This window comes from Arachis ipaensis, chromosome B7 (genome assembly GCF_059453495.1).
Source record: "Arachis ipaensis isolate K30076 ecotype BB chromosome B7, ASM5945349v1, whole genome shotgun sequence".
In the NCBI taxonomy this organism is placed as follows: domain Eukaryota; kingdom Viridiplantae; phylum Streptophyta; class Magnoliopsida; order Fabales; family Fabaceae; genus Arachis; species Arachis ipaensis.
The window spans coordinates 104932326-104945045 of record NC_142442.1 but is presented as its reverse complement, the minus strand read 5'-3'; the positions used below and the strand labels follow the sequence as shown (position 1 = coordinate 104945045).

Below are 12720 nucleotides of genomic sequence, written 5' to 3'. Positions count from 1 at the left end.
TAGAATTGTTTCCCAACACATTCAAATCCTTATAATGAAGAACGAAAACTATTTCTTCATATAACATCAATGCATTAATCAAAAGTAGAAAATCTATAGCATTAATCCATTAGAATCAACAGAGCTCCTAACCTTATCCGATGAGATTAATGACTCATCGTGTGCTTGGAAATCAAAAAGCAATGAATTGAAAAATGGCCGAGAGAAGAGCCACGTGAGTGTCTCTCCTTCTTTAAATACTAACCCTAATTTAATATTCAAAATCAATCAAAACTAAAACAGAATCAAATCTAAACTAATTAATATTTTTCAAAATAGTTTTTCCCTCTCAAGTCAAGCTATAAATAATTCTTCATAAGTACCAATCAATGCTTCAAATCATGAGCCTTGTGCTAAAGCTTTAATAATCAACTTAAGTGCTTCAAAAGATTGGAGATTAAGAGAGATTTGGCAAGGAATCTCAAGCCCTGGGAGTAACCCAATTTGGTGTGTGAGGCGCATGAAGCCTTGCGTGAAGCGCAAGCCTAAATTGGAGAAGTTGGAGGTCTCTGTTTGGTTGTTACCTGAGGCGCCTGAGGTATTGTGAAGCGCAGGATGAGAAGCAGGGCTGGGAGGTTTTCTGGAGTGCATGCATGAGGCACATGACTAGGGCGTGAGGCGCATGGTTGATTATGTCCCCTGAGAGTGGTCTTCGAGGATACTTGGAGGCTTGGTTGTCCTAAGAGCTCTTTGTGATGACACAACTCCTTTGTTTAGCTCCTTCCTTCTTGTTTTTGCTTGGTTTCTTCCAAGATCTCCTGTAACAAAAGAAATTCACACACTCAAAGTAAGATGCAGTAGACAACGACATGATTACTCAAAATAACAAGAATCATTAGTTTATAGACTAAAATTAATAAGAAAAAACTACTAAAGATGTGGATGCATCAACTATGGTGGAAAAGAGAGCAACAATGACGGCAACACTAGCAACTTGCAATACGGCAACATCCATAGGCCGCTGCAGGGAGCATCATGCGATACAACACCCACAGACGACATGAAACCGGGAGGCAAGGTGGCGAGAGTACAGTGGCGCTAGGCAGGGAAGCACGCTGCACGAAGACAAGATTAGAGATGCAACAAAGGCGAGCGGGAACGGGGAGATGAGAATTGGTTTTGAGACTTTTTGCCCGGGTTAGTTTGTTCATCATTTTTGGTGCAACTATAATGTTGAGAGAGGAATTAAAGCAAACACGTTAATTTTTTGGTTATTTGATTTGATTTTTTTTTTCTAAAACTATTAGATTGATGCAATTTTAATTTTAATTTTGATTGTAAAAGGGTAATTGACTTTTTCTCACAGAAATAAAAAAAAATTATTTAATTATTTAACATAAATAATTATTAGGATATATTTGTCCTTTTATGATTATTTGTGAGAATATTTTTTTTATACATAATAACATAATATTTTTTAAAATTTAAATAAAAAATAAATGCCAATGCAGATAAATATAATCCACATGGCAAATATTTTTATTTGTTCACCTTTTATATCGGATATGTAATCATACGGAAGCAATAAAAAAATTGCATAATAAAGCACCGTCCGGACTACGTGTTTGCTCTAGGAACATAAATAGAGCGACAAAGGTAGAGAAATTTCTGATGTTGGTAAATCATATATTGACATACTTTGAGGCTATGTACAGAAACTAATTTAGCAGCTATATAATAATAGTTGGTACTCATCTATAAATCTACATTTCGTAACTAAGTAAATCTTTAACTGATCTGGTGTATATCAGTATTCCTATCCAAACCTCATTCTATACACTTGGAATTCATATATCTACCCCTTCCTAGCCATAAAATTAACTTTATCCGGCTTCCAGGCGCCACCAGATGCTATCACGAAGTTATAAACAAAAGTTAAGCCTTGACAGTGTAATTGGTTCTCAGGGAAAATAGTGAGAACAGGTCTCTAATTCGAAAGCCGCTTCCCCAGAAGGAGGCAAGGCAGAGACCCATTATAGCCATTACGACTACAGAACATGCAGCCGGAACCGTCTGACTACTTCCCAGAAACTGGGTGGCTAGAAGCCCTGCAAGTGTGGAGCTCTGCATCCCAGTGCATAATGAAATCGTCTTGCTTACTTGTTCTTCCTGCCTGTGACAGTATCTATGTCATATACTTTTGGAATATGGCATCCAAGGAAGCAATTGTACTATAAGCGCCTTCTGGCATCAACTTGCATATAAAAGTTATGATATTCAATGAATTCCAAAGTTACTACTAAGTACTAAGTTTCAGTAAGAAATATATTACTCCTTCCTATAGAAGAAAACAGACCAACTATCATCTTATTGAGAACGGTGAGAAATCTTTGGGTGCTCTTGGAGCAAATCTCTTGCTCTGCACCAATTAATTTTTCTCAAATCATTCCTGTGGGTCAATTAAATCACTTATAAATATTATGAATTTCCTAAAATAAATATGGTTAATACTGATCTTATGTTTTCTTCTCAAATTTAAATCCTTGTTTTATCTCCTCATCTACTTATTAAAGATATAACTGTTCATGTATCTAGAGTTTGATCATTGTTATTCCTAAAAGAAAGAAATTCGGTATATGTCAAAACTAAAAAGAGAGGAAAAGACACTCACGCCTCATACCCAAAAGGAAAAGTAAATTTCTGAGTTTACCATTGGCATTCAAGATTTACAATACCAAGGATATAAGAATTTCTCCAACTTTCAAATATGTTGTCCTACAAATACACAGTATCGTTGTGTAGCATTGGTTATGTGCCAAAAGAGGTTTTTGCTGTTTACTTTGAGAAGGAAATTTTTAGCACAACTATGTCAGATTCCCCTCATTATCATTGTAAAAATAAAAATGAAAGAAGAATCTGGATGAATGTCAAAACGCTGACGGTGAATAGGTAAATGGAAAGTGCAGATGAGAAAAAGAACCCCTAAAACGGTGGACAGTGATTTCTTTTCTTCTCTTTTCTTCTTTCGAAATATTGATTTGTTTCTCTTAAAGGGAGAGGTGCCAATGATTTATTCTTAGAAATAGCTGAGGCAGACACAAGATGAGCAACTGCTAAGAGGTAAACATAAAATCAGTACTAACCAAGGTTATTTTAGGAAATTCATAATATTTTCAAGCAACTTAACAGGCCCACAATAATGATTTGGCAAACATCAATTGTTGGTGCAGAGCAAGAGGTTTGTCCCAAGGGCACATAAGAACTATTCTGGTTGGAGAGTTTATATCAGAAATTTATCAATGTCATCATATTAAATCATAACTCAATATATGACACCAATCAGAAATCTGGATTGCCAACTCCACGAAAGGACAAGCAGAAATCACTTCCTATTTACAGTGAAGCCACATAAAAGGCAGAATACAACTAAACACTGAACTGTGGATTCTTCATATTGCCAAGTTTCAGAAATCATACCTCCACGACGGATTGTTTGAGAACCAATATCCTAAAGTGAAGGCAACAGAATGAAATATTATTATTGGGAAAACCAATCGGAGTCCTTCAACAGACAAAATTTGACTTCGGTTTAGAGCAAGAGGGCTTCCAATGCACATGGAAGTACATATCATAGCAACAAAGGGCATCACAGGCTGAAGAACGGATACAACTGGCTTTGCATATGCATTGAGAAGAAGACCAAGTGTAACTGGTCCAAGAACAACCTGCTTGAAGTTACAGCTAAACCAGTCACCAAATTGAATTCAAGTAGAATAGTGTACAAGTTCAAAGCTGGGTATTTCTGAAGTGTTACTTACCTGTAGTATGGACTTTGACATGGAAATTGCATCAACCGGGACTACTGATCCGATCAGAAGCTCAGTTAATAGGGGGGTAAAAATAACTGATGCAATAGTGGTAGAGCTTGTGAGAAGAATGCTTAGGGCCACATCCCCTTTGCTTAAATAACTGGCATAGCTGGATAGCTGAGCCCCTGAAACACAAGACATGAGGATAAATCCAGCATAGAACATTCTAGATACACCAAAAACCTTTGCAATCAAAACACCAAGGGCAGGTTTCAGCACATATTGCGCAATAAACCCTAGTGAAAGTGGTAGAGGTCTGCAACAGAAAAATGATGAATTGGAATAAGTATGAATAGTTGCTAATAAAAAATAATAAAAAGGATAAACAGAACAGTGGTGAGAGTCGCACCTTTTAAATGCAAGAGCAAAATCATCTAAGGATAGTTTTATCCCAATGGACAACATAATCCCACCAAGTGCAGGTGCATATAACCCTTTAGATACCCTGAACCAGTTAAAAGCTCTCAGTTCTTCCACTGATTGATTATTACAAGCTACCAATAAATGGTAGAATTTAAAAATTCTTTTTAAGGGAAAAAAAAAAACAACAAGAAATGGATAAAGAGAGAAGAGTTTGTTTGGCTCAGCAGCATATGCACATAAATTTCAGTCAGAGTACCACAAAAACGTGTATTTCTACAACTTTTAAATGAACAGATAGTAGTTATAGTCTCAAATAAATTGGAACCCAAAAACTCTATCGTACAATGACAAAAACTCAGAAATAAACAATTAACTTCATCAAGACATAAGTCAATTGCTAGAAAACAAAGACCTTTCATGCACAAATACAAATTAAAAATTCAGATACCAGTATCGTGAAAGCGGGATATGTCAACAACAGATGAAATCAGTGCTACTAAATAATAAGTGGTAAGTAGTAACCAAGAAAATTTTCGAGCACAAGTGTTTCATCCAATTCTTCGTTCTCTATCCATATATAGCGAGAATAAGAAACAAACAAAACATTTAAGTAAATAAACAACGTAAATTAATAATAAATTCTTCAAAAAGGATCAACAGAACGTCAGAACCATAAATGCCTGTTTTGTTTAACCATTTTTTTTCTATTCTAGATGGAAAATAAATAAATTCAAAAGGGTGAACTATTATTTTGCCATTTGAAAATTTCAATTCTAATTCAGTTCAGAAACGGATTATCTTAATTTTTTTTCCAATTGATGACCCTAAATTGTGATCTCTCGATATACTAATTTATTGGAGATCAAGAGAAAATACTTAGAGAAGATGTTGAATTTTAAGAATTTGACAACATCTCCATTCCCAGTTCAGAATGAAAGAAACCCACTCGTAGCGCCTCCAAAGAGAACAAAAGGTTGGCACAACTCCATAAATCTTGTGTGATTTAGAGAGTCACAATTTTTTTTTTATTAAGAAACTGTTTTGTTTATAACTATAATCTATTAGATGACAAAAATGATAATAAACCCATTAAGCAGTGAAATCCTATCATGACCTTTTTTTTTTCTTTTTCACAAAAGTCTAAAAGAAAAAAGTTCGATGAGAATCACACCAAGTGAAAGTGGAAGGTTGAACAAGAGCGGCAACTGCAGTGGCTGCAACAACGAAAGGAAGTAATGCGGACAAAAGCTGAGACCAATTCTTTTCTCCAACTTCAGCGACGGCACTTCCATCAACCCCAGAAGGAAGAAACGAAGCGTTAGCGTTCCTCCGGAGGAACCCAATCCTCCACTTGAAGTGCGACGTCGAGCACGCGAAGCTCAAAACGGAGCCACCCTTCGAAACTGAAGCAGAAGCAGAAAAGGAGCCACAAGTGCGAGCGAGAGCGAGAGAATTGATGGTTAAAGTGGAATTGGTGCGAGTTCCGTGACGTAAAAGGGGAATTGAGGGAACTTGAAAGGAGCAGGAGGTTCCGGCCATGGAGAGAGAGAGCATGAGGTGCCGCCGGCGATGATCGTCCGGTATGGCCGGCGAGTTCGGGAGGAGGAGGAGGAGGGAGAAAAGAGAAAGCAGCGGTTTTGCAGAAAAGATGAAATTAGGGAAGAGATTGGCATTCTATTTTCGTACATGTGGGTGTGAAAGAGATATAAGATGAGATGCTTATGGTTGTTCGTCATTTGATTGGGTTTGGAATTTGGAGTGCGGTGTGAGTGAACACGGGTCAAGATTAGCCCCTTGAAGCATCCTGTTTGTATGTTAGAAGTCATAGTCGCAATAAATGTTACCTATGCAGTATATGCACAGCGCCACCAGCACATGACTTTAAGAAAAAAAAAAGAAGAGAGTTGATATAAAATTGATTTTATAAACTTGATTTCATTTTGATAAAAAGTGAGTTGGTAATTATTTTGTATTAAGAAATTTGATAATTATTTTTTTTTATATTTCTTATTTTAAATAAGATTAAATAGTAAAATTAATAAAAAAATAAATTTTTTAATTAATTTTTTTATTTATTAATTAAAAACAAAAGCTATAATTTATTATTTATGATAAACAAAAATTTAAAGTCAGAATTATATTCATATTTAGAGTGAAAAATTAGCCAAATAAAAAATTAGAGTGTTCAAGAAAATTGAACGTACTTTTTGTACTTTTAACATATTTGTCAAACACAGCATAAAGCGTTTATAATTTATTATTCGAAAAATTTACCAAAAAAAATTGAAATAAAAAATACATGTGTGGTTTTTTTCTAAAAAAATGATCACAATCCTATTATTTTGATAGTGTCACTCTTTTTTATAAATTTATCTAAACATACTACAAAATAAACATAAAAAGAATGATATTATCATTTTTTTTTAAATACTAGCGGCTTTGTAGTACCCGAATCATAATAAATAAATAAATAAATAAAAATTAAATTGTAGGATTCAAGTTCAGTTTGGATAAATAACTTAATTAAGCTATTTTTGACAAAATAGTTTAAACAATAAATGACTATATTAAGTAGTTTATAAATAAGTTATTTTGTATTTGGGATTTTAGCTTTAAAAGTGTTTATTTTATAGAAATGTGATAAAAAAAATAGTAGTATTATGAGAGAAGTCATTTCTTTAACTTCTCTATAAGCTCCTAAATAGATTCTTAGAAATGTGCAATTTGGTTTTGAAAATTGCACCAAACATTAATACTACTATTTTTCATAAGTAAAAAACTCAAAAAAGTTACTTTTGAAGCTTCCCAAACGGGGTTCACTCTATTTTTTCTAACCCTAATTTTACACCACTATTTTTTTAATTTCATCCGCTACATAACTTACACAATAAAAAAACAAAAAAAAAAAAGAGAAAAAAAGAAGAGGAAGAAAATTGAAAGAAAAAGAAAATATAAAGCTAAGAAAAAATGAGAGAGAGGAGAGGGGAGGGAAACACTGGGAGGGGGTAGCACTAGGCACCTGAGTAGGGATCCTAGGATTTGGAATAGAGAGGAGTACTACCGTTTGGAAAACGAGTCCCTTTCTATATTTGTAGAACATCTTCCAGAAGATATATCGAAGAAGGAGCTGTATCACTTGTTCAATTGGACGGGACCCATAAATGATATTTATTTATCCAGAAAACAAAAAAATGGGAGCACATACATTTTTGCTTTCATCCGATATACAACAAAGGGTGGAGCTATGAAGGCCATTGCGAAAATGAATAGAATGAGGTTACGGGGAAAGGTCATTTCGGTAGGGGAAGCCCGGTATCGACGTACGAAGGAAACGGCAAATGCTTAGCGACATCAAGTGGCATTGGCTGTTCAGAATACGGTGAAGGTTCAAGCGCAACATGGGACTAGCCAAAGGGATCCAGGGGCAGAGGCGAAAGAGCGGAGGAAAGAGGTAAGGAAAGGGGACCCTCACGGCAATGAGTGGACGAAGAAGATGGAAGTGCCTGTGGCAAGTGAGAACCTGGTCTGGTTGCAGAGAAGTCTAATAGGTGGCACAAATAAGGCTATTGACTATAAGTCTCTGAGGGCAATGATAAGCAAGAATTTACCGCAAGTGGTGGAGGTACGAGAACTCGGAGCCTACAAAGCTCTCTTGACGTTTGATAGCATTTTAAGCGCTGAAGAAGCCTTCACATTTAAAATGAACAATATCCTGAAGTTCTTCCATAACATCTGGAGATGGGATGAAGAGGAGCGTAGTGAAACCCGTAGGGTATGGCTAGAGTATTTTGGTGTTCCGTTGCATACGTGGTCTGTGGAGACGTTTAAGCTGATTGGTAGTCAATGGGGTGAAGTTGTTGGGTGCGATGAGGCCATGGAGTCATGTCTTTCCTTCAATGTGGGACGAATACAAATTGACACTTGTATTATGGACATTATCAATGAGTGGATTCACATTACTGTTGGTACTAGTGGATTCAACATCCTAGTTAAGGAGGTTGGAAACGAGAGCTATGGATCGCAGTGTCAGCCTAAGGGTGCTAGTACTTCTGGCCTACCAAAAATATGCGAGAATGTGGGTACAAGCAGGTTGAATTCGATGGCACTGGTGGCAATGAGAGATCCGGTGGTTGATGGGTTGATGGCAGTGCCAAGGGAGGAAGAAACTGGAAAGGGTAGGGTGGTAATTTTCGAAAATATTTTGAATGAATGGAGTTATTGTAACTTAATTGACTTGAACACTACGAAGGTAACAGACGATTTGGTTATGGAAGGATAAGCAAATTTTAAGGGATGTCATGATTTACTAATTGATGCAGAATCTGAAGAAACGGTAAGTTGGGATTATGGGGCTGATGGGCAGAATTTTGGTGGCTATTGGAAACAAAATCAGAAGCAAAAAGGGCTTATGGGCTGGCCCAATGTTCAATTAGATGGAACAAGTAAGGAGGGAAGGAAGTTGGGCTGCCCTTCACCAACCGCAAGCCCAGACACGGAGGGAAGAAGGTTGGGCTGCTCTTCACCAACCGCAGGCCCAGGCACGGAAGACTGGATCATGCGACCGGGTCGGGTCGGGGCTCTTCCATCTGGACGCTCTCCATCGCCTGGATTGGGAGAAGCAAAAAATGCGAGCCTTGAAGGAGAGATCCTGGATGTGAGCGACGAACCTGGACCACGGAGTAACGTAGGCGCACGAGTAGGGGACCAAGATCGCCGGTGGGCGGTGAGCGACGCGGCTGTTGCAAGCTCTGGACACCGTGCGGCTGTACTGGATTCATCGGGTGCTGTCCCTAAGCGCACAATGGATTCCGTGCCCGCGACGCTGATGGTTGGATCCTCTAGGGATGCGGTCAAGAGGCAGTCACAGCAGAAGAGCCTATCGCTAGGGGAGGAACCTGTAGACGGCTGGGATGGAACCAATCAGTTCAGCGGCAAAGAATTAAAAAACACTTTGCCTCTGGCTGATGCAAGAATTGAGGAAGGCGGTGGTGATAATGGGCCAGGGAAGGATGCTGGCAGTGGACTCAAGGGGCTCAGTGAGAGTAAGACTCTGGAAAGAGAAGAGCAGATGATTGAAAATAAAAAAGCATGGGACCTAGCAGTTGAATCCGAAGCGGTGCAGTGCGACAAAAAGGACGACATAATGGCGATCCTACAAGAACAAAATGAAGCACTTGCCCAAAAGAAGAAGCTGGCTAAGCAGAGAGAAAAGGCGCGAAGATGCAGACTGAAAAATCTCAATAAGGTGTGTACCAAAGTTTTAAAATGATTTTTAGCTCTTGGAATGTTAGGGGGTTAGGGGGTTGGTAAGTTGAGTATGGTTAAAGATCTCAAAAAGAAGCAGAAGCTGAACATGTTAGGATTGGTTGAGTCTAAAATTCCAGTTGTGACTAAGTTTGATGTAGTACGTATTTGGGGGAGCGATGCTGTGGGATGGGAGTATGTTAGATCGGAAGGCGCGTCCGGAGGGCTGGTGTTAATGTGGGATATTATGTTATTTAGAATGAATAATTGCTACAAAGGAGAGAGATGGTTATGTGTTGAAGGAGTCCTTTTGAAAAATGATTTTCCTTGTGCTTTCTGTTTGGTATATGGTGCTCATAATAGACTCGAAAAACTTGCTATATGGGAGGAACTGAGCTTTATTGCTGGTTTATGTCAAGTCCCGATATGTTACATGGGTGACTTCAATGAGGTTATATAGGTTGAAGAGAGGAAAGGACAGGATAGATTAACAGGGTCTGCTGAAGATTTCAAGTGTTGGGTACAAGATATGCAGCTAGTGGATCTACCATTGCAGGATCATAATTTACCTGGTTTAGAGGGCACTCCTGCAGTCGCATTGACAGAGTCCTAGTGAGTGTCAAATGGACGGAAATATTCCCGGAGATTCGGTTAAAAGGGGGACCGAAAGGCCTGTCAGACCACTGTCCGATTATAGTGGAAGATACCATATCTAGAGGGGGCCCACGGCCCTTTCGTTGCTTGGATTCCTATTTTACACATGACGGTTTCCTAAGGATGGTCAAGGAAGAATGGAGGAATCTTGGTGCGGCACAGTTCACAGATAAGCTGAAGGCTTTAACGGTTCCTTTGGGAAGATGGCATAAGGACAATTTTGGCGACATGGATAAGAAAATTCAGCGTCTTGAGGAGGAAATCAGGAAGGTTGATGAGCTGGCAGGAAATGGAGTCTATAATGATACAGTGGAGGCTAGAAGAAAAGCACTAGTGAGCTGTTGCAAGCAGTGGTATGTCAGAAAAGAAATCCACTGGAAGCAGATGTCACGTTCCAGGCATGCGAAGGATATGGATAAGAACACTAGGTACTTCCATAATTTGGCGTCGGCAAGAAGGAGGAACAACAGACTTGATGCTTTGGTAATTCATGGTAAGTTGGTTAGAAACCAAGCTCGGATCAAAACTGCTATCAGAGATTTTTATAAAGATTTATATCACCAGGAGAGATCACCGGTAGTAGGTTTTAGGGATAGTTTGGTGAATCGGATTAATGCTGAAGACTCGATAGCTCTGGAGAGATTACCGACAATGGAGGAGATTAAAGAAGCCGTCTGGGATTGTGAGTCATCCAAGGCTCCAGGGAGTGATGGATATAACATGAACTTCATCAAGAAGTGCTGGAATGAGATTGGTGTAGAATTCATGACAGCTGTTTTGGATTTCTTTCGGTCATCACAGTTACCTTCTGAGTCCAATATTACCTGGGTGGCCTTAGCACCTAAGTTTACCTGAGCAAAGGAGATCAAAGACCTTCGGCCGATCAGCATGGTAGGTTGTGTATATAAAATAATCTCCAAAGTGATGATTAGGAGGATGAGATCAGTCATGCCAAGCTTAGTAGGGGAGACCCAAAGCGCATTTGTGAAAGGGCGGAAAATTCATGATGGGGTACTTATTGCATGCGAAACAGTGCACTGGCTAAAGAATAGGAAGAAAAAAGTGGCAATTATCAAATTAGACTTCCAAAAGGCTTATGACCAGGTAAAATGGAGCTTCGTGGATATTGTGCTGCAGAGGATGGGATTTGGTTGGCAGTGGAGGTCATGGGTGAAGGAGTGTATTGGCACTGCATCTATGTCGATCCTAATAAATGGCTCACCATCGAAACCTTTTAAGATGGAGAGGGGTCTGAGACAAGGTGACCCCCTATCTCCATTTTTATTTGTTTTGGTTGTGGATGTGCTGCATAGGATGATAGGGGAGGCAGTCAGGAACAAACGTATTTTTCCGCTGCTGATTGGAAAGGACAATATAAAGTTATCACATTTACAATTCACAGATGACACTATATTGTTCTGTCCACCAGAGGAGAAGACCATAAGAAACTATGCCAGGTTACTAAGGTGCTTTGAGATGATGTCAGGGTTATCTATTAACTTTAATAAGTCAAGTCTAATTCCAATCAATTGCAAACAGTAGTGGACATCCGACATGTGCAACTACTTTGGATGTAAGGAGGCCAGTCTCCCAATAAGATATCTTGGCATCTCACTAGCAGCAAACCCAAGACTGGTCAGGACTTGGAAACCGATTATTGATAAGGTTGAGGAGAAGCTCAGCTTGCGGAAGGCAAAAGTACTCAACAAGGCAGGGAAGCTTGTCCTTATTAAATCTGTGTTAAACAACTTGCCAGTGTACTACTTGAGTCTATATAAGATGCCGAAGGCAGTGGCTGACAAGTTGATATCGTTGCAGAGGAGATTCCTGTGGAGCAAGAAGGAAGGGAGGCATGGCTTGGCGCTAGTCAAGTGGGAGCTAGTTCAAGCCCCTAAAAAGGTAGGTGGGTTGGGGGTTGGTGATGCAGTCATTAGAAACACTGCACTTCTGTTCAAGTGGTGGTCGCGGTTCTCAAAAGAGAAGTGCCCATTATGGAAGAAGGTCATTTGCTCTTGCTATAATTTGAACCCAAACGTGATGTTATCAGCTCAAACGTTACCTACTAGAGGGGGCCCATGGAAGGATATCTGTCAGCTGCAGGTTAGAGATAGTGATGTGAGAGATAAGATGATATCGGGGTTATCTATGGAAGTGGGTGACGGAAGGAGAACTCGTTTCTGGGAGGATGTCTGGCTACAAAGTGGTGCCCTAAAGATGACTTTTCCGAGGCTTTTCTCTATTTCAAACCAAAAAGGATCTATCATAGGGGATTGCGGGTTTTGGGATGGGTTAGAGTGGATCTGGAACTTCCAGTGGAGACGAGAATTGTACCAAAGGGAGTTGGGATTAGTGGATCATTTATATGAAACTTTAAGGCCTATTAAGCTAGCACAGGATAAGCAAGACAGAGTTGTTTGGAAGTTTGACAAGGAAGGTATTTTTTCGACTAACAATTTTGTGCAGGTAATGCAGTCAGAGACCCTTCCGGAGGAAGTTACCAGCTATAGTTTCACCAGAACCATTTGGAAAGGCTTGGTTCCACCACGGGTGGAGTTGTTTATTTGGTTTACGCTGATAGGGAGAGTTAATACCAAAGAAAGATTGCATAGAC

At 39.0% G+C, this 12720-nt stretch overlaps 2 protein-coding genes across 3 annotated transcripts; one reads left to right on the top strand and one right to left on the bottom strand.

Moving 5' to 3' along the window:
* Nucleotides 1-304: 304 nt before the first annotated feature.
* Nucleotides 305-6066, bottom strand: LOC107609466 (Sodium Bile acid symporter family). 2 transcript variants are annotated; one of them, XM_088493537.1, is made up of 5 exons: nucleotides 5383-6006; nucleotides 4198-4293; nucleotides 3798-4104; nucleotides 3457-3704; nucleotides 305-797 (listed from the first exon to the last, which is right to left on the bottom strand). In XM_088493537.1, exons 1-5 carry the CDS (start codon nucleotides 5763-5765, stop codon nucleotides 719-721), a joined length of 1113 nt encoding a protein of 370 aa, XP_088349663.1. In that variant the 5' UTR covers nucleotides 5766-6006; the 3' UTR covers nucleotides 305-718. The 2 variants fall into 2 exon arrangements, with proteins under 2 accessions (XP_088349663.1, XP_016166943.1); XM_016311457.3 differs by lacking the exon at nucleotides 305-797 and adding an exon at nucleotides 1637-2152 and having other exon boundaries at nucleotides 5383-6066.
* Nucleotides 6067-10232: 4166 nt separating this feature from the next.
* Nucleotides 10233-10964, top strand: LOC107607420 (uncharacterized). The gene has a single exon (XM_016309383.1). The coding sequence runs from the start codon at nucleotides 10233-10235 to the stop codon at nucleotides 10962-10964; it is 732 nt and encodes a 243-aa protein (XP_016164869.1).
* Nucleotides 10965-12720: the final 1756 nt, after the last annotated feature.

Excerpts from the sequence above, each read along its gene's own strand:
- LOC107609466 (XM_016311457.3), bottom strand. The coding sequence starts at position 5,765 with ATGCTCTCTCTCTCCATGGCCGGAACCTCCTGCTCCTTTCAAGTTCCC. Across the intron at positions 3,705-3,797 it reads TGTCAAAGTCCATACTACAG|GTTGTTCTTGGACCAGTTAC; the intron begins GTAAGTAACACT and ends AACTTCAAGCAG. Across the intron at positions 2,153-3,456 it reads TCAAACAATCCGTCGTGGAG|GCAGGAAGAACAAGTAAGCA; the intron begins GTATGATTTCTG and ends ATACTGTCACAG.
- LOC107607420 (XM_016309383.1), top strand. The coding sequence starts at position 10,233 with ATGGTCAAGGAAGAATGGAGGAATCTTGGTGCGGCACAGTTCACAGAT.